Source organism: Myiozetetes cayanensis, unplaced genomic scaffold, assembly GCF_022539395.1.
Source record: "Myiozetetes cayanensis isolate MyiCay16 unplaced genomic scaffold, myiCay2020 scf5-8, whole genome shotgun sequence".
NCBI lineage: Eukaryota > Metazoa > Chordata > Aves > Passeriformes > Tyrannidae > Myiozetetes > Myiozetetes cayanensis.
The window spans coordinates 49,764,850-49,786,989 of record NW_026087742.1 but is presented as its reverse complement, the minus strand read 5'-3'; the positions used below and the strand labels follow the sequence as shown (position 1 = coordinate 49,786,989).

The following is a 22,140-nucleotide window of genomic DNA, read 5'->3' as shown; positions in this document are numbered from 1 at the left end:
GACAATGAGCATGTCAAATTGGGCAGCTTTCTGGGTGAAATTGCTGAATTTATGATTGATAAAGATGACTACACTGACATATCCTTCTGTAAAGCAACAGACACACAACAGTATATCAATCTAATTAAGCGATTAGCATTATACAAAATCAGTGTAACACATAATAATTAATTAAAACCCAGCTAAATAGAAGCTCTGCAAAAGTAACCGTAAACAGCTAATCATCATCCCCTGGGTAATCTTGAGGAATTCGTGGAGTTCTGTTCTTTTTCATAAGCGAGTTCTTCCCAACGTGTGGCTGGTGCCAGGACTCCGCCACCCCACCGCACGCCTCTGCAGTGCCCAGCTGGCTGGTGCTGCTCCAGTTGCTCAGATCCCTGCTGGGAGCTGGCACAAGCTGTTTGCTGAACCGGGCATATGCGACGGCACTAGCACCAGTTCCCTTGGCCTGGTTTGGCATCCTGAGAGCTGAGTGCCTCTCTGACATGAAGTGGAATGAGCTATAAACACGCCCTTGATGCCGCTTCCTTGGGGGATTGAGCCCCACATTTTAGAAAATGCTGTCCTCTGCTACTACATAAATTTATGAGTGATCTGAAGAAATATTTAACAGCATTAACTGTAAAATTTGCAGATGACATCAAATGCATAAAGCACTAAATAATGCAAAGAAAAAACAGTTTTTCTGTAGGGAAATTGACATCCTTTAGTAAGACAGGATCATCTGAACACGCTTTTTGAGACAGCTGAATGCAAGGTCATTCAGCAGGAACAAAGAATGTAGGTCACGTTTAGAAGACTGGAGACAGTGTCCTGGAAAGCAGTGACTCTGAAAAGGATTTAGGGGTCACAGTGGTTAGCTGTCTAAAGAGAAGCTCCCAGAACAATGTTCCAAGGCATTTGGTATAGCCTTCAGATACAGGAGTGTTCAGTGGTGACATAACTGTATCCAATTCTAGTTTGACAAAAGTACTTAAAAATTACAAGTGTTCAGAAGAGCACTGTTGGAATACTGTTAGATCTGAAAGTCTTGATTAAGAATAAGAGAGATGAGAAGTTCAAGTTACTTATTTTATCCAAAGTGGGATTAAGAAGTGACTGTTTTGTGGTTAATAAAGATGCATTACAAGGGCTCAGGAAATGCAATACTTCAAAGTCTGTCCAACAAGGAAAGACAGTTTTGTACTAGCAAAACAGTGTTTTGTTAACAGGGTGACTATACTAAACTCTATCAAATTTTATTTAACATTTATTTCTATTTAGAATGGCATTGTTTTAATTTGAGAACAAACAAATAGAAAAAGCTAACATATTTTAAAGTGCTTTAAAAAGCACTGTAAGCATGCTTGACGGATGACAGAAGCAATCAGATTGTACACTATTGTGTTGTGTCTTCATGTTAGACACAAAACTGTAAATGAACAAAACAACACATTTTAAAAGATACTTTCCTACTGGGTTTATACTTTTGTATTGATTTATATTGTATTCTCTTCTTTGCTTTAAAATATAATTGGAGTGAAGATCTTCCTTGAACATCTGAAATATTTTGCACACTTAGGCTAGACGTAAATAATACATGTTACAGAGATGTAAACACCAATGGGAGAAATAAATTATGTACGTGAACACGGGGCACTATAGCTAAAGTAATGAGCTGAAACGTAAGAAACTTCCATTAACCTGATCATCAGAAAAAAATTCCTTATAATTGGAAGAATTCAACTTCGAAGAGATGTCTCCTTTGGGAAGAAGAAGCCTCATTACCCAAGACATTTAAAATGAACTGGACAAAATAGCAGTGAAGAATGTTAAAGAGCAATCTTTTGTCAGAACTGTGATAGTATTTTCCATCTCTAATCTTTATGATCTCATGGTTTTTCTTATAATTTAAGATGGTGGTGAATATTTTATTGGATTGTTGACCTACAAAAGAAATGGTTTAAAGACTAGAATTTTGTTACAAGACCATCAGAATTATTTTTGAATTAGTTTCCATTCTCCCATAAGGTATATCAACATTACCAATATCACTATATCTGTTACCGTTAAACAGAGACCAAGAGGTTTTCAAAAACAATAGACTTTAGAAGCAGTATTGCTGTTGAAATACTCAATGTGGGGATGTTCCTCTTCTAGGATCTTGCATCTGAAAGAAACCAGCCTTTATAGTAAAGTAACTCTGCACCCATTGACCATAAAGCAAGAACTAAGTGCCTTGGAAAAAGATCTACAAATACTAAGCTAGGTGGTAAGAGTATGCTGAGGACAGAGTTGTACAGTGAATTCTGAATCTTTTTGATGTTCAGGTATTTTAATGCTATTACTCCCTCAAGCAGAGGTTTTTCTGAAGGTTTTAGGTGCTCATTTCCCTTTAAAAAAAAAAACAACAAACCAAAACAAACCACAAAAACCAATCAACCAAACAAAAATAACAAACAAACAAACAAACAAAAAAAGGAAAAAAGTGTAGCCAGAAGACTCCTGTATCTGCTCTACACTTTAGTGATTACAGAACTCTTCCAGGATGATAAAGACAGAGAACAATTAGTTTTTCTCCTTTAGGGAATCTCCTGTCTCCTAAGAGCCTCTATGTGGACTACTCAAGGAGAAAAAGGAAAGACAGGAAATGCTCCATTCCCTTCTTCTTTTGAGCCTCTTACACTTTTTGTAGACTAAAGGCTTCGTTTGCCTTCAGACAGATTAAGCAGGAGCCTCTATTCTGATTAGAGGAATAGATGGGAGCAGGGCACCCTGGGCTGAAGTCCCTGCTCCACTGATTGTCTCTGGATTTATGAATATAAAACTTATAAATTGTCTGTAACACAGACACACAAATCCATCTTTTGTCCTTCCCAAATAAATGCCATAAACCATGAGGTTAAAGACTAATTCCCTCTCTCTGATCTAATGCATTTTTAATTCTTTCAAAGTGTAGCAGCTTCAACAGAAGGGACAGACTGTGTTTTCATTCCTTCTCTGTCCCCCTGGACCATGGGCTGTTTACCTGACAAAAAGAGTTGAAGTCTTTGTTGCACAAACAGCAAACCAGATCCTTCACCTTAAGAATGTTTTAACCACTGAGATTTTTACATTAAAGTGAAGAACAACCAAGCCTGTGAGTAGAAAGCATCAGCTATGGATGAATTTTTGTAGAGAAGTTGCCTTAGCAAACGTACTCCAAGACTTGAGGGGCTCAGGCCTTAAAAGGAGTGACTCAGTCAGATGCAGCCTGAGATGCCCTCAGGCAAATACAGCTTCTGGGAACTTTAAGCATAAAAACTGTACCAACTGTGGATGTTATCACCTCCAAGGTCAGCTGTAACTAAGCAAGTGGTGTGAATTAGCGTGGCTTCACTGGTTTTCATACCTAAATTCCACATCAGTCCCACCTTCAGCACCCAAACCCTGTCATGGGGCTTTGGGGACTGGGCAGGCTTTCAGTCCTTGGCGACCAGGAGAGCCTCATGGAAATGCCAACTCACACAATTGGTAAAATCATTTCTGAAGGCGCCTTTTGGACGCCGGGCCAGCTGCCCCCCGCCAGGCACGGCCCTATCTTGGGCACAGGCATCTCCCGATCGGGCACGTCTTCCTGGCCGGGACTCCCCGGGGCGGAGGGAGGCGCCGGGCGGGCGACGACCCGCGGTGCGGCCAGAAATTCTCCCCCGGGAGAGCCTGCTGGTCCCGGTAGGGCTGCCCTGGCACCCGCGCTCCGCGGAGAGGGCGCGATGCCCGGAGCGGCTCCAGCTCCTATGGAAGAGCTGGCCCGCAACGGGAGGGAGACAGAGAGGGTGAGACAGCGGCGGCGGCGCCGCCCTCTGGAGAGCGCCTGGGAGAGGCTGGTGTGAAGAGCCGCATTTCAATGAGGGCCGGGCTAATGCAAATCACTGCAACCGGCAGCAGCAGAAGAAAAGCGAAGCAGCTGCAGCCCGGGCTCCCCAGCAGCGCGCTACAGCCAGGGGAGGCGTAACAAAGGCAGCGGAGCCGCTTTCTGCGGCAACTACTGCGCCTGCAGCCGGGTGGTCGAGGGGGGGAGGGGGGAGCCTCCGCTCCTTGGCCGCTTCCCATTCCGAGCCGCCGCCTTCCCTCCGCGCCCCGCCGGCAGGTCTGAGCGAGGAGGTGCCCGCCAGGCTGCGGAGAACAGGTAAGCGCCGGGGCCGGGGCCGTCCTTGCCCTCTCTCTCCTTTGCGGGGGCTGTGGCGTGCGGGGCCGGCGGGGCGCGGTCGCCGGCGGTGCGGGGCAGTGCGGTGTGTGCACCTGTGCCCATTGTGTGGGGCGGCGGCCTCAGCCGACACGCGTGTGCCGGTGCGTGTGCGGGGCCGCGGGGACCCGCCGCCGCCTCCCTTCCCTGCGGCATCCCGGCCGGATGGCCCCTGGATGGCCCCGGCAGCCCGGGGAGCGGGCGCGGTGCTCCCCCGTGCGCCCCCGGCTCGGTCACCGTGCGGGTCACGGCGCGCACAGCCCGCGGCGGGGCTTTAGTGCTTGGTGCCACCTCCAGCGGGATGGGGGTATTTCAAACACGTTTCCCTTACCCCAGCATTATAAGCCCCGTTTTATTTTTTCGTGAACCCGCTGCCGCATTTATCCACGTTTCCCGGTTCCCCCCTCCCCCCAGTGACTAGTAGTCGTCCTGCTGCTTGGTATCTGTATGATCTGCACTGGGTCCCAGTCACATCGCTGCGTGATGTATTTTTTTTTAATCGGCATGTGTGGTTGTTTCGTGGAAATGCTCACACCTGTATTATAAATAATTCTTTAACAGATGTTAGGGTGTGAAGTGTTGGGCATGGTGGTTTTCCAGGGGTGTGTCCGTTCATTTTTCCGTATCATATATTTATACACAGACAAACGGAAACATCTGATCAGATCAAATTGTTTAGGATTTCTTTGTCTGCTCTGACCTTGTGATTTGAACATGCTTTTCTGTAAATAGCAGGACTGTGGTGTTAAAGGGGAGCCCTATTTCTATTTTAAAAGGGGAAATTGGGAATTACAGGCATTATTGATTAAAGCATAAGCGTGTGGAAGAAAGGGCAGTGACTCGCATTTCTTCCTTCTCTCATTCAAAATTGCTAAAGCTGAAAGGCTCTTAAGAAAGTATATATCTTCGTCTAAACTTCTTTTTTTTTTTTTTTGGTTTTGTGTGTGTGTATGTGTTTGAGATGGTTTGAGCAAAGGAAGCAGCAGACCAAGGAAAAATCCATTTTTCTTGGCACAGGCATCATTGCTTTTGAAATACAGTTTCTGAATTGTGCATTATGGGATGGTTTAAATCTGAATAACGGGTTTGCATTGTAATTGGACATGAATTAAAACAATTGGCATAATTTTTTGAACATGGAAACAGAGGTGGTATAATCTTGATCGTAAACTGTGGCCACGAAGCTATATTTTGTGTTTAACATATAAAGAAACATCAAAGAAATGCCACAGCAAACATTCTTGTTCATTTCAATGAAGAGGGGTGTATGGGAAAAACATAGATTAGTCTTTTTTCATATATATATAAGAAAACACAAACATATACTGCATAATGTATATGTTAGGTACCTTTACAGTATTTACAAGTATAAATCCTTCATATACACATAAATATACGATCCTGTGCCAATGTAACAAAGTAAGTTGTGGCTGTAACCGAAGCAGGGTAAATAATTTCCACCAAGGCCCTGCGTTTGCAGTGGTTAGCTTTAGGTGCTTGTGCTAGTCAAGCACATGAGCTGCTCTGAGAAGTTGCTGAGTGCATCCACTACAGCTTTGCAGCATCAGGGTCCAGTTGTATAATCACTGGTTTAATACAAACTTCTGTAAGCCAAAGAGCAACTGCAGATTTTTCTGTATTTCCTCCCACTGTTTTACAGCTGGTCTGAATACAGTTTTTTTCTTAATGGTCACATAATTATGAGTGGTTGAAACAAAGCTAGTGCTTGCCATTTTTTTCCTTTTTATTGGAAATCAATGAGAGCGACCACTTTTAAATTAGGTCTGTGTATCTGTGCTATAAATAAACTTATTGTGCTTTGCTGTTCTGCAGATCTAGGTGGCTCCTAAATTAAAATAAATGTGTTTTGAACCTAATGATTTTTTGATAATTTTTTTTAAAGGTATTTTATTTTTTTACTTCTATTTGTGAAGATTAACATGCTCTTTGTAGAATTTAATCTTGTGTTGGCTGTAAAAAGGAACAGAAGTATTTCCCCCTTTGGTTTCATTTCAGAACATGTGAACTTCTATTTGTGTGAACTGTAGTGAACAACTGGGATCATTTTGGTCAGGGCTGATGGGTTTTTCTCACTGTCAAGCATGGGAAACACCAATTGCTAGTCTGTCCAATCACACCGATTTTATCACTCCTTTGGTAATGGCAAAAAAAGATATCAGCCTTAATCAATTTGAACATTAGACTTAGGATATCAATAATACATCTTGCAAGTCTTAACAGAGCACTAAAGGAGCTTGCTCATTGAAAAATACTAGTTTCCTGTATACCCCAATATAATTTTTCTTTCATTTCATGCCAGTTGAGCCCTTCTGTTGGTTTAGAGTGTGTAAAGCATTTGTACAAGGACAACTGAAGTAATTTATTACAAAGCTTAGGCTGTAAGGAAACCAATGGTTGGAATATGCAGGGACTTAACAGTGGGATTTTCCCACTAAGTGATAGTCCTTATTCTCATTTCCAACCTGCCAGATGTATTCCTCTGAAAAGTTTTTAATTGCTTATTTGTTGGCGACTGGCTGCCCATCTGAAACAACACCTCTTGAGATAGCAGTTGGAGCAAACAGTTCAGTGGGGGCAAGCTGTCTAGAAGGTAGACTAGACTCAAATAGCACCTGAATATAACATGAGAAAAAGTAGAAAGTTGATGCGTTTGTTCCTTTTTTCCAGTAGCTCAACTTTGTCACCTCATTTTCAGAGTTAGTGAATTTGAACAAACATTTCTAATGTTTACATATCACTAGCAGTTTGGTTTGATGAGTCATGTTTCTATGGTGTACAGAAGTCTAACTTATAATCTTACTTTTATGGCATGCCAAGAGACTTATGCGTGAAATGCCCATGTGAATGTAGCATGGTTTTATTCAAACATCCTTCTCAACCTAGAAAGTAGTCCTCTCTAATGTATAGAACATGAAGTCTCAAAGTGAGCTCCCTTGAAATGTCTGAGTTTCTTAAGCTTTTTCTCTTCTTCTGTGCATCCCTTAGGTTGAACTTCAAGATGTCCCTTGGGAGAGATATGGAGCTGGAGCATTTTGATGAGCGTGATAAAGCGCAGAGATATGGCAGAGGGTCCCGGGTAAATGGTTTACCCAGCCCTACTCACAGTGCCCACTGCAGCTTTTACCGAACCCGTACTCTACAGACCCTGAGTTCTGAGAAAAAAGCCAAGAAAGTTCGTTTCTATCGTAATGGAGACCGGTATTTCAAAGGGATTGTATATGCCATCTCCCCTGACCGGTTTAGATCCTTTGAAGCTCTCCTGGCTGATCTGACCCGAACTCTGTCCGACAATGTGAATCTGCCCCAAGGAGTGAGAACAATCTACACAATTGATGGCTCCAAGAAGATTACCTCCTTGGACCAGCTAGTAGAAGGTCAGCAGTAAGATTTGGAGGTGTAAAGTTAAGTTTGAGTCAGTGTTTGTTTAATCTGTTAAGTCTTTCAAAAATAGGTAATGATATTGTTCTTATTGACAAATGAGGGATCTTCAATGGTCTGAGTAGAATTGTGAGTATCTTAAATTATGCCATGAAATATTATTGCCTCGCTACTTATTTCCCTCTTGTTGAATGTGTCTGACCTTTTCCTTTCTCTTAACCTAGTGTTGGTAGTCCTAGATGCAACAGATTGTGTCTGTTCCTTCTTTTTTTAAACATGAAAGTCCAAATGCCAATGCGAGTTTAGTCTGTTAAACTTCACAAGGTCTGTGGTGCTAATGAAACCTATGTGAATTTCAGCTCTGATGGATTTTTATATATTTTTTTAAGTCTCTCTGTACCTTGTGAAGAGCTCCAACTCTTCCCTACTGGTAAATACACCTTAGGTAAAATACTAGCCTCTCATGGAGGGGCATAAATGTTGGCAACCTGTTAAAAGAATAATATTGTAACCATTGCTCAGCTGGGTTAGATTTCAGACTTTTCTCCCCTGTAGCATTTCCCTTTTCCTCTTACCCAGTCATAGAATTGTTAAGGTTGAAAAAGACCTTTAAGATAATTGAGTTGAACTGCTAACCCAGCACTGCCAAATCCATCACTAAACCATATCCCTAAGAGCCATGTCTGTGTGTCTTAAATACCAACAGGGATAGTGGCTCAACCACTTTCCTGGGCATACTCTTCCAATGCTTTCTGTGAAGAAAGTTTTCCTAATATCCAATCTCATCATTCCCTGGCACAACTTGAGGCCATTTCCTCTTGTCTTACTGCTTATTAACTTGGGAGAAGGGGATCAACACCCACCTTGCAACAACCTCCTTTCAGGTAGTTGTGGAGATCATTGCATTATTTGTTAACAAGTCTCATGTACCTGCAGTATAAAGTATTACTGGGATCCCTTAAAACTCGGCATATTCTGTGATTCTGTGGTTCTTCGTGACAGTCAAACGTCAGACATGCCAGTCGTTAATTTGCCCACTAACAATGAACTCATCACTCCTTCTGTGAGGGTTTTATTGGCAAAAGAAACTGGCAGCATTAGTCAATTTAAATATTAGGCTTAGAAAGTTAATAATACTTTTCACAAGTTTTAAAAGTAGCTAAAGTAGCTTTTGCAACATAAAGTGCTTCTGGCTTGCAGTAGGTTTCTAGTATAAAACATCAGAATGTACAAGATATGAAAGCACTAACTTTCATAATATCACATGGCCATAAATGAGGTTGTTTCTTATCTGTAAAGTTTAAATGCAGGTGCTTGACTACGTTCAAAGAAAATAAAAAAAGTGGAACAATTCTTTCACTGTTGCTTCCATTCTACCCCTGGCTCTAGTGTACCATGGGCAAACCTGTAAAGGATGAATATGTAGCCACTGGACAGCCAAGTTAGAGTTGTAGCAGAGATTGTAATTTCTTTGTGATTTTAATTTTTAGCACCAGGAGAGAGAACTTGCAGTATCAAGATGTAATGAGAGCCATCTGTAATCAGAAGAAGGCTAATGTGGGGAGAGAAGAAGAGGGAATGCCAAATAAGGTTCCTGAAAAAGGAACCCATCTTTGCATAGCAGGTGTTCAGCCACTGTTGAGTTGTCTCCTTTTTGTGTCATAGCAGAGGAAAACTTTTTAAGGAGAAGTTTTGAGAACCAGGTATTCTTGGCAATCTTCCTTGTGTGAAAAGGAAAGTAGGAGACAACATAAAGATGCTCCAAAAAGGAAATTTGAAGGTGTGGGATTATCCGTACAAGTAAGGGGATTAGGGGTTAGGACCAGACATTTAGTGAAATGGAAAGGAAACTGGTCTTGAGAGTAATATTATGAATTTGAGGGAAGAGTTTAAAACTGTATTTGTCAGGACAGTATTTAATTGGTGGAGAAAATCAATTTCTGGGAGGAAAGACCAATATTAATCAACATCTGTTTAAAAGCAGTGTTTGTGCATTTTCTTATTTGATTGGTATGCTCATCTAGAAGCAAGTTTAATTGATGTTAGCAATGATTTGCACAGTCTTTTTGCAGCCAGTGAGAGAGAGCTTTTGAAAAGAAAGAATTGAATGCAGAAATAAATTCAGCAACCTGTAAGATTGGTTTATTTTGGCATCCTAGAGAAGAATAATACGAGTTATAAATTAGTCAGTCAAAAAGAGTGACAGTGGAAGAGCCTGTTGATTTTAAAGAAGGGCTTTGGTATTTCTTTTAGTCCTGTGGGACTTTATTCCTTACCTCCTCAATGAACACATCTTCCCTTCCTGGTATAGTTCAAGTTGGACAGTCTTATTTTCTTGTGCCATTAACACCATGGGATTTACAGAAGTCAGTCTTGGTGTGCAATTAGAGAGCTACATTATCATTCCATCTGAAAAGGTACTTCTCATTATTTGTATAAAACTGCAGGTAGCTTATTTTGTAGTTTCACTTGTAGAGTTTCACAGTGCACTATAAGTTCATATGTTATTACCTCAGTGATGGTTTTTGTGTAAGCCCTTCCACTCTTTACTATACAAATTTGTTAGTTTGGCTAGTCTGGTACAGAATTAATTAGCTTGAAGCTGTGCTTTGTGTTTAAATAGCTGGAAAATCACTTGATTTTTGCCTCTTGCCAAATGACATTTGTGCTCCAACTATTGAAATATGAAGCATTGCTTTCTTCATGGAGAGACTATTCCCTTACTGTATGAATTAATTAAGTAATTTAATGAGACTGTTGTGAATTTATGTGATTGGAGGAGCATTGATTTTAGTGATTGCATTTAAAGGCAAATGTCTAGAGCCTCGATTTGGTGTTGGTTTTTTGTCTTTATGCCTGTAAGGAAGTTACTATATTCTTACCTTCCCATGCGGTACACGAAGACAGAGAAGCAACTAGCTCCTGGGGGAAATGAGACAACAGCCACTGTCTTTCATCCCAGAGCTAAATACATAGAACTGTATGAAAGATAGTCCCAAAGGAAAAAGATTGTAAAGGAGCTCTTTTGCTTCAGTTATATTTAGTTTCATTCTGCATACAATTCAGAGCTGGCATGGCTGTACACTGTTACTGTAGGTTATTTTGAGCTGTATGGACACATTTTCTCTTTATTTGAAATGAATTACTTCCCTGGTTGTGGGGGTTTTGTGGATTGGTTGATTTTCTTTTAATTTTTTTTTTTTTTTTTTTTTAGACTTAGGGCATGTGAGATTTCTGGGAATTTGTTAACAAAGGTTATGTGCAGTTGTAAAAAGTTTCACATTCTCTCTAACTTCCCTTCTCCTGTCACCCTAGATAAAGGAAATAATGCAATGGATTCAGGTTACCTTCTTTTTGTCAGACCTGATGTTAGGACCCTCTTACCTTTAAAGAATGGTTTCCACATGTGACCTGACTTTATTCCCTAGGTATGACATGCAGTCAAAGCATGTGGAAACAATAAAGTTGCTCTTAAAAGCTAAATTTTCTATCTGTAAAGAAAGTCTCAGGAAAGGACTAAAGGCCTTTTGCTTGTCCAAAAATGTATCTTTAAAGCTGAAGATGGAAGTGGACTCATAGGTCTTACTGCCAGGACTACCAATGAACAATGTAACTAACAAGAACAGTAATAGATAGGAGTGAGCATGATAGCTCTGAAACAGAGTATTTACAGTTTTTACTCCTGGAGTGCTGCTTTGTGGAACAAAGACCACAGAATCAATCCATAGCCAGAACTGCATCCCTTTCTCGCTATTTTTTATTATAATATTACCTCATTGGTAATATTGTAATAAAGTCTTGGTTATGAACCAGAATCGATTGGTTTTGGTTTCTACAATACCTACCACAAAGCTGAACCCTGCAGCAGAGAACTGGCAGTCAAGGACAAACCAAAAACCCCAAACCGAAGGCTGAGAGCGTACTGGGAAACAATGTTGTCACGTGTCAATATCGGGTGCACTCCCAAATGATTCTAAAAACTTGTATCTGTGTGTGCATGTTTTGTGGCACAAATATGGCAAAAACGGTTTTAAGGAATAATCTGAAAAAGAAAAATATCTCTCAGGGATTGTCTTGGAGCTGAAATCCTCACTGAATAAACAGTCTGAATATATCAGCTTTAAAATCCAGTGAGAGCTGTAACTAGCTAATAACTCTTGGGAGATGTGAACCTTGCTGCAGGGCAGAGGAGATGATGGGTCACATGAGGACTGTGGGAAGGCTCTCGTGATGGAAGCAGGCAGTTTGTGTTCGGAGCAGCAGAGAACCTGCCTACCAGTGGAGGGTTCAAAGGGCAGTGTCTCCTTGCTAAAGTGGTGGGCTGCAACAGAGTTCCTGTCTTTTTTTTGTGTGTGGGTCTTGCTGCTCCTATTGTCACCTCATTCCTTTAATCTCAGCTTTTCCCTGTCCTAGCTGCTGCTTCTGCTACCTTCTTGCACGTACCAACTGCTTCAGTGTTGTTGGTGAGAAGCCCAGCCAGACCAGACTGTAGAAATTGATTGATGTGGTCTCTCATGCTCTCTGGAGCTAATGCTCTTTCTTCTAAGTCAAGCCCACCTCAGCAGCTGGGAATTGATGGGCTGGAAAGATTCATATGCATATGCAATGTGCTATCAAAATAATAATAGTGAAGTATCTGTTTAAATGTTTGTAGAGCTGAATCTACGTGGACATTTGTTTATTTTATTAAACAAAGGATTAAATTTACACTGGATATTTACCATGGACTTGATCCAGGGCTATCAAAGTCAGTGAAACTTGGACTGGATTCTGAGACAGAAATGCCTGCAATCCTTATATTGTTTAATAAACAAACAGCTGAATAATCCTGTTGCATAAAATAGTAGAGGGTTATTCTGGCACTGTTTATTTGATTATTTTGTTCATCCGTTAGCTAGTTGATTCACATTGTGTCTTCTCTAACAAATTCTTGGAAGACCATGGGGTTTCTTATTCTAGGTGCTTTCCAGTTTTTTGTTTTTTTTTTTTTTTTTTTTTTTTTTTGTTTGTTTGTTTGTTTTTTGTACAATGCCTGTCTTGCTTGGAGCAGAAATTTGAGAGCAAAATATGTCTTTATTTTTTTACTTGGCTCTTGATGAGGGAAAAAGAATTTTCAGTCTGAGCTGAAAAAAATATATTGTGCAAAAGAAGTCCTTTAAAATGTCACAGGAGATCTGATTTAAAGTTTCTGGTGCATCTGATTGCTACGTGAATATCCTCAGGTTAGATTTATTTCTTGTATTTCCTGTGCTCCATCTCTTTTGCACTATTACATTTTTTCAGAAAGACAAGGCAGCATCAATATAGTTAAAGTGGGTTATTGTTCTATTACTAACACATTTGGGAACTACAAAGCATCAGTAACTTATTTGATTCAGGTCATCTTCCTTTTGCAATCTGTTCTGTGTGGTGAGGGATAGTTGGAATTCTTTGTCCTTTCTCCTGAGAGATTGAAATTCTACCTTTTGTATGTACAAAACCAAATGGTAGAAGTGAAGAAAGGCAGGTGTGCCTAGGCATGCAATGCTGGGGATGCTAGTCCCTTCCCTGTTCTCTTAAGATATTGCTTGCTCTATCCACTGGGGAAACAGACCCCAATAAATCACTGCTGAACATCCTCACTACCCAAGTGTGCAAGGATTGCATTTCCTCCATCTAGGATGGGCCTGTAGATTAACTTCACTTTCCTGCTGTGTACTCTGCTCCAAGGAATCAATGCTATTTTCGATAAATTGTCAGGTTCTGAAGCCTCCACAAAGAGTGGGTTGGTTGTTCCCTCTCCTCTTGTATGATTCCAACAGTTTCTCTTTTGTTGGGTTTTCACCTAAGATCAACTGGCTTCCCCATGAAGCCATTTTAGGCCAAATCACGTTAAGCACAGAAAAGCAATACAATCACTTTTAAGAGACAGTACCTTGATCATCCTTGTAGGGAGAATATCAACAAGCTGAAGAAAATAAACTAACTGCTAATACAAATATACCAGAGGGAAACACTTGAATCAGAAACACTCCAGTACTTACACACAGTGATTTAATGTCTCCTTAGCAACCACTTTGTACAAGAAAATATTTTTAAAAATTTTATATCTAATAAATGAAGCATGTCTTGACATTCTGTCATGACCTGTAAGAACTATTCTTCAGTGTTTCGTGTCTCTAGTGCTGTGCATCTTTTTTGGAGGGTTCAAGTGGTTGTGTGTTTCATTTGCACTATTGCTTTTAAGAGGCTATCAGCAAAGGGAAACCTTCCAAGATCTAGTAAGCACTTTTTTCCCCTAGATGTCAGATCTCCTAAAACAGCTGCACGTTCCCCTTTTCTTTTTCTAATGGCTATAATCAAGAGTCAAAATTTCATTAGTGACAGCTGACTGCACTGTGAAAGACTTGCTCCCCTCTCTTAGGGAACTGCAGACAAATAGACACTTTAAGTGGGCTGTATTTTCTCTGCCTTTTGCTTGATGCAGTATCTGCAAAGAATCCTTCTTCAGTGTGTTCTGTTAGGAATCTGCTGTCTGGAGATTGTTACTTTCTTCCTTGCAGTAAGTCAAAACTGATGATGAGGAAGCAATAACTAAATTAGAAGATGGATTTATTGGACTTGTAAGTCATGCCCCTTGTGAAACTTCTTTGCAGTCTTCTCTCCTGAAGGTACTAGTGAAACAGAAGAGGGGACAAAAATCTAGGTGACAGCCTTTTGTCCTTTTCTCTGAGATTCCTCCTGCATAGAAACACCATAGGTTTTTATTCTTACAGGCCTGACCCTTAGGACCAGCATGGCATGCATGAGAACTGTAGTCCCTGGCTAACATCTGAAACAGTCTTAAGTAACAGCGTTATGGGAGAAGTGTCTGTATTTCTGTTTACCTTACCTTCATCTTAGAAGGCCTTGGATGCTCTGCCTCCAAGATGTTCTGTAGCTAAATATGAGCCTCTTGAAGGGAAAATAATATCTTTGTGTAAATTTTTTATTGATGTAATGTAGTACTGTTGGAAATGAAGAAAGGGCAAAAATGCTGATGTTCAATTCTGTTGATCCTTTTTTTTATGATCATGTACACAAAACTAGTTTCATAATGGAGAGCTGATGTGCCATTAAATGCTACAAGGAATCCAGCTGACCTTTAAATATAGCTGATATTAAAAGTAATGTGGAATGCTGCCCTTCCAAGAAGAGGAACCAAATGAGTTCTTAATAAACTATAGTAGATCTTCTGAGTACACTGTGCATGGCCATTTATTTATGCACCTACCCTTTGAGAAGTCAGTTTTAGTATGAAGACTTGTTTTTAAATAAATAACTTCATTCAACTAAACTAAACAATTTCTCTTATAGGACTGAACATGTAAACACCCTCAAAAATAAAATAAGAGGTTTCTGGTGGATTTTCATGTCTTACAACAAGCACAAGTGGAGACAAGTTTTGTTTAAAAATTCATAAAAGACACTTTTGCAAAGTATTTTATAGGCAGGTATTTATTGTTTTGAGGGTAGTCTTAATCATAGGATTTCTTTTTTTTCCCCCTACAGAATACTATTAATGTTTCCTAAAACTTGCTAATTTTATGGATGTGGTGTTATGGGTACATTCTGACCTTGCAGTAATTGAGTAGCTAGTACTAGAACTATTGGACAGGGACATAGATAAAACAGAATATACAATGTTTGATCACTTATTACTGTAGCTAAGCCTTTCTGTTCTGATGTTACTATCTATCTATCTATCTTGTGTATAAATACAGTGGCTAAAAGGAAGGGCTTATCTTTATCTCTTCTAAGGTTCTATAAACATTCCGTCTTAGATTCTTTCTTAACATTTTAAAGTTTACTATAAAGCAAAGACTAACTTGATTTACACCATGAGCAGTAAGCACTGGAGTGCCTTACTTTGTCTTCCACTCTGTATTTTGTTCTGCTTTAAAATAATGCCTTTTTTTTTTAAAAAAATGAAAACAAAAAATCATTTTATGATTCTTTTTGATCTTGCTGTCATTGCCTGTATTTTTTCTGCTCAGTGATCCGTCTTCACATGTTGTTTTGGTTTCTTTGTTCTTTTGGACTTTTTCTACTGCCTTTTTGATAATCACTATACAATGTGTTATTGTGTCACCTTTTGAGCACAGTGCCAACAAACTTGAATCTCTCTTGCATCCAAGCCTTAAGTCCCAGTGTTCCCTGCCTCCATTTCTAACTATTGTGACTCTGCATCTGCCTGCATTATTTGTTGTGTGCTGTAATATTTGTGGGATTGGGTTGGGTGCCTTGAAACATTAAAATCTATTCTCAGAAGAAAATTCTAAATACTTTTAATAATTGAACTGTGAATCCTCTTTCATTAGGATAGGGATTACTAGGAATAATTGATCAACGGAAGCCAGGTCATGTAATCTTTTTGGATTTCAGTGAAGCTTGCAATACTGACTCTCACAGGATCCTTCTGGATAAATCATTCAGCCCACAGCTGGATAAACACATCATGTGGTGGGTGAGCAATTGGATCACAGGTCGAGCAAAGAGGCTAATAGTGAATGGGGTAACTTCAGACTGGTGAGCTGTCACTAGTGGGGTTCCACAGGGCTCCATCTTAGACCCTGTGCTTTTCAACATCTTCATAAATGACTTGGACACAGGACCAGAAGGGACACTAAGCAAGTTTACAGATGACACAAAACTGGGAGGAGCTGTTGACTACCTTGAGGGCAGGGAGGCCCTGCAGAGAGACCTTGACAAATTAGAGGACTGGGAGATCACCAACCATGTGAAGTTCAACACGGGGAGGAGCGTGCACCTGGGATGGGACAACCCCATATGTACATACAGACTGGGGAATGAGATACTGGAAAGCAGTGCCATGGAGAGGAACTTGGGAGTCTTGATCAATGGATCAAGTCGAATATGAGTCAGCAGGGCCCTGGCAGCCAGGAGGGCCAACCATGTCCTGAGAGGCATCAGGCAAAACATCACCAGCCAGTCAAGGGAGGGGATTGTCCTGCTCTGCTCTGCACTGGGGCAGCCTCACCTTGAATATTGTGTGCAGATTTGGGCACCATGATAGAAGAAAGATCTTAAGCTATGAAGGAGTGTCCAAAGGAGGGCAACGAAGATGATGAAGGGGAAACTGTATGAGGAGCGGCTGAGGTCACTTGGTCTGTTCAGGCTGAAGAAGAGGAGACTGAGGGGAAACCTCATTTCAGTCTACAACTTCCTCCTGAGGGGAAGAGGAGGGGCAGGCACTGATCTCTTCTCTGTGTTGACCAGTGACAGGATCTGAGGAAATGGCCTGAAGCTGTTTCAGGGGAGGTTTAGGTTGGATGCTAGAAAAAGCTTCTTCACCCAGAGGGTGGTTGGGCACTGGAACACGCTCCCCAGGGAAGTGCTCACTGCACCAAACCTGTCTGAGTTCAAGAAGTGTTTGGACGATACTCTCAGGCACATGGTGTGACTCTTGGGGGATGGTCCTGTGCAAGGCCAGGAGTTGGACTCAGTGATCCTCCTGGGTCCCTTCTAACTTGTCATACTCTGTGATTCTGTGAAAATCTTTGGTTCTTATGTGCTTTTTGGCATAGGAAGTGCATCACTGAGTTTTGTTCTGGTCTTATTTTATTACCTTGGGCTAAACTAGTAACATGAAGGCCTGTCTGCTTGTTACACTCCAGATTTTAAGCCATAAACTGCCATGTGCCCTCAGCAGGCCTTATGTGCAGGTCTTTCCATGCACCTGCAGACTAGACCCAGTCCTTCCCCACGTGCACACACACTCATAGTGAGTTGGTTCCAACTCATATCAATAATTCAGTGACATTTAGATCCAGTATCTCATAGTGCTGTTAGCATACACTGGACTACTGAACCCAGAAGAAATAAAACATCTGAGATGTCTTTGTGGTGTTGTTCAGGGTAGGATTTGGCATTATTTGTAATGGAGTGTAACTGCAGGCTGACAGCAGGTATGGTCTTGCTGAATCTAGTATTTTTGTAGTTTTTGTTTGTTTGTTTGTTTGTTTTTTGCTGGTGGGTTTTTTTTTGTTTTTGTATTTGTTTTTTCCAGCCAGAGAATGAACTGGATCAGCCTTTGGCAAAATTAGTATTGTCTTTGTTATGTTCAATCAGATCACTCAACTGATCCAACTCACCCAGTGCTACTGGCAGTGCAGACACACAGTCAAGCTCAAGGGAAAGGTTGGGAGCACCCAAGCAGGTGCCCTTTTCATAGCAGCCTTCAGCTGAACGGGATTCAGGTGTTTTCTGGAATGTGCTGGTGTTTCCTAGCTGTCTCCTAGTTCCCCAGAAATTGTGTGGGTGTGGTATTTGTGAAAACATTTTATTGTAGACAATGTTTCAGTAGAAATATGAACGAATATCCACTATTTTTCTTTTAAGTATGGTAAATTTGTTGTGATGAGAAGTGTGTAGTTGCTACTCTTTGCCTTCCTTTCCTCCAGTATTACATGTTGAGTCAGTAAAATAACATAGTGATATTTCTTACCTATACATATCCCAAGTTTCTGCTGCTTAAAGCTTTAAATAATAATCAAATGTTAACAAATCTCCCATAACACTTTCATCCACCTTTTTCTGGGTCTATAATTTTTCCTAATGTTTCATGTTATTTCCTCTGAAGTGTTTGGGGCCTGCTCTTTTGTTAGGGGTGGGCCATTCAAGCATGAAGGCTGGGGGAGTACTGTGATACTGGGTAGCTGAGGAAACATGAACACTGTTTACTGACAGCAGTGATCCCCACTGCAAATGGTATTTCCTGAAAAGAAAACTGCTGCTTTCAAGGATTTTCATGACAGCATTTCTTGAATGGTTAGCTGAAGAGTGATCTTAAAAATATATTTTATAGTCCATAGCATCTGAGAAGGGAAGAGATCAATACTCTATATGCTGTAGATCAAGAGCGATAAGAATAGTGTTTAATAATTTGAGAAGGATTTGATTTTGTATTTTTCTGCTTTCTTCTTTTTTCCCTTCCTCTCTAGTCTGACCTCCTGGTCTTTCACTTTTTTTTCCACAGGAGAAAGTTATGTATGTGGTTCCATAGAACCCTTCAAGAAACTGGAGTACACAAAGAATGTAAACCCAAACTGGTCAGTGAATGTTAAGACAACTTCTACTTCTCGTTCAGTGCCATCTCTTGCCACTGCTAAAGGAGGTGCTCCAGATACAAAAGAGAATAAGGATTTCATTAGACCTAAACTGGTCACTATCATCAGGAGTGGAGTGAAGCCGCGGAAGGCAGTCCGAATTCTGCTCAACAAGAAGACAGCACATTCATTTGAACAGGTTCTTACTGATATAACCGATGCCATCAAGCTGGATTCAGGGGTGGTTAAACGCTTATACACGCTAGATGGAAAACAGGTAAGAATTTTCATGATGACCATTGTCACCGTGAAGAAAATATAATTTTCCAAAAAGAAAAGATTTGTACATTAATAGAAAAAACCCTTTTCTCTAGAACATACAATCAGATCTTCTACTGCTTATAGTGTACTTAAGACCTGTGAGCAGTTCAGGAATATCATGAATCATGAATTACTTGGCCTCAGTGAAGGTCTTGCCATTCATGACAAATAATAGTTCTAAATTTGTCAGTTGAAAGTGTGATGTGGTTTTGGCTCTGCCTGTCGGAAATGTGGGATGAAGGATGTCATTTTAAAGAAGCTCATTCTGTTAACTTGTTTCAGCTTTTTCTTGCAGCAGTTTTATGAGTCATTGTACTTGGCTTTCCATAAGCTGTAGGAACAAACAGTGAGGACACATTCCACTGTGATAAATGCAGGCCTGTTGCTGTCCAGGGTGACTAAATGATGAATCTTATTGCATCTAGAATGGACAATGAATAAGGGTCAAGCTTAGAAAATGGGTGAGCTTTTTTTCCCTTTTGCAGGAAAACAGGTAGGGTTACGTGTGATGCTCACATTCATTGAAGAATCTCATGTATGTTACATGTTATTTCTTCTATTAAATACTTTCTAGCAATGTCTCTTTTTTGCTGATGTTAAATTGCAGTACAGTGAGATTCTTAAGAGGCTTCTGATTGAACTTGGGGATTGAGGGACATGAAAAGAATATTAAAAAGTAATCCTACTTCTTTTTTGTCTTTCACTTTATTTGCAATTTGTCTACGTACATGTATTAATTATAGCAAAACTGGAGAAGCTGTTAACCTGGTGAAGGACAAGGCTAATTTCAGCATGACCTGAATTGATTTAGAGCAATGGTGACTCTAGAGAAATAAAGCAGATATTTGCATTTACAGATTTAACTGATTAAACTGAAGAAATTAGAGAGGTGTAAAATGTGAGTAGAAAGATGAACGGTCTCCCTGAGAAGCCAGAACCTGCTAGAGACTGTGGTATTTCTTCTGTAATATAGTTGTGTTTTACAGATTCTAGGTTCAGTGATTCACAGACATGCAGCAAACAGTGTAGCTATGGCAAAATGCTGCCAAACATGCTTGATACAAGCAAATTCTCAGCTAGATCTGATGATGTCCTAACATGTCTGCAGTTACTGGGGCTAATGTGCAGGCACAGCTCTGGAAACAGCTACAGCAGTACCCTCTGATCTCAGAGAGGGCTGTTTAATGGACAATCTGCTTATTTGGAGCACTGGTTCAAATTGAGGCCAAGTATGGCTTGACCAGAAGTCACTTCTGTCTGCTGTTTTGTATCAGTAACCTCTGACACTAGTTACAGACAGTAGTACAGTTCTCTATGACTGCATACATGCCTGTAATGATCCCATTACTGTGACTTTGTTGGGAAATTTGACCTGGAACAAAATGTGAATATGGAATTCTTTTTGTCTGCAGCAAAGATCAGGTGTGTGTTGGTGGAAAATTACAACTCCTATCCTTTCTTACCTTGCCTCATGCTCCAGGGAGCACTAAGGCTAGTAAATCTGTGAAAGGAGTTGAGTTTTTAGAGCTTCAAAGATCAGTAGTGGTCTCTGCTATGACACTGACAGAAGATCTTGAATAACTACTCAGGTTCCTGCAAACCCTCTCAATAAAAAAGGGATGCATATCTGTTTTATATTGTATATGTAAATACACCTGTGGCTTAGCTATGAAGTGCAGCCTGGAAAGGTGTCAGTGTGGCCTGTTGTCTCCGGGATAATGTGCTCACTTATATCTTTTTATATTTCAAACTCTCCTTTAATGTTTTTGATTAAAACAACAGAAAAATACTTTTACTACTGTTTTAGAGCTCTAATTCCTGGAAGTATATAGTGCTATCCTACTACTGGGGGAAGGTGAAGACCAAGTTTTTTTGGCCCTGATGTTGGCATAGTTCAGTTGAATCCTTTGTCAACTCATGGGCTTTGAGATGAACTTAAATCAGTGGTGTACTGGGACGTTTGTTATGTACCCCATAGCCTGAAACCAGTGTCTCTAGAAGGTGTCCCAATAGACTGTTGTCTCCACACCCCTTCCCTTTTTGCATATACATGCACAGTTGTGTAGCTTGATGTGTCCAACCCTACTGGTAATGTTTAGGGGAAGGGGGGTGTGTGCTGCAGGTGTAATGGAGACTTTGTGCGTGGCGTGTACAAAGCAGCTTTGCTGGCAGAAAGGGAAATGAATGATTCTGTGCTCAACGAGAGTAGCCTGTTGCTCAACCCTGCGTGGGGAAGTCATTGATTTCCTGTGCTGCTAGGCAATTGCTGCTCCATTTTTCTCTGCCAAAAGCCCGATCTCCCAGATGGCGTTGGGGACACAGTGATGGATTTCTTTATTGGTAAACCCAAGCTGTGAATTATTACTGGGAGGAAATCCATGCTAAATACAGAAGTTTTTCAGTAGTATTTGTAGTTGGAACTTCTACTGTGACTCCTGCTGGAGCTTTGAAGGTTCTGGAAAAGCCTATGTTCCGTGGCTAAATCTAACAAATCTGTGATTAAATCTTTCATGGCTAACTTAAAAAGCAATGAAATCTTAAATCTCTGAGTTGAGAAAAGTAATTTACTGTAAGGATAAGAGAATAAAGCTCTCCTGGGATTATTCTTTGGGAATATAACTTGAAGAAGGGATATTCTGTACAGTTGTCTCTTGTGAGTTATTTTATGAGGCCAACACTGGGCTTGCCCGGCCATGGCAAAAATTGACATGAGTCCCCTGTACTGTTAGTGTGGGTGGGCAATGTGGTTTGTATACTGTCGTTAGATACCGTCATTAGATGCCTCTTGCTAATAAAAGAAAGTAGTGGGAGTCAGTCTTAACTGGGCACCCAGGTTAGGCAGTTGTCCCATACTGACACTACACATTGAGAAACTGAGCTTAAATGCTCTTCCTACAATAGCCTTGTTAGTTGTAATGTTTTGATTTGTATCTCTAAAAGATGTTAATGAATGCTATGTTCAATTAAAAGGAATTTAAATGATGGTCTATAAAATTTGAAAACAATGTAAAGAGCTTGTCTTGAGGAGAGAGGTAGTGCTTAGACAACCAGAACCTGAGGAAAGTTATAATTGCTAAGAGAAAAGCTCTCCTATGACAGAAGGTTGATTCCCCATCCCAAAAGTTCCTT

The 22,140-nt window shown here is 40.6% G+C and overlaps 1 protein-coding gene across 3 annotated transcripts in view; it reads left to right on the top strand.

The window, feature by feature from the left end:
• Window positions 1-3,812: 3,812 nt before the first annotated feature.
• The window catches only part of DCLK1 (doublecortin like kinase 1), a 241,751-nt gene continuing 223,423 nt past the window's right edge, over window positions 3,813-22,140 (top strand). For all 3 annotated transcript variants that reach the window (XM_050332448.1, XM_050332449.1, XM_050332451.1), the window contains exons 1-3: window positions 3,813-4,147; window positions 7,211-7,599; window positions 18,621-18,967. In XM_050332448.1, the coding sequence (XP_050188405.1) occupies window positions 7,224-7,599; window positions 18,621-18,967 (723 nt within the window). In that variant the 5' untranslated portion in view covers window positions 3,813-4,147; window positions 7,211-7,223. The remainder of the gene's footprint in view (window positions 4,148-7,210; window positions 7,600-18,620; window positions 18,968-22,140) is intronic.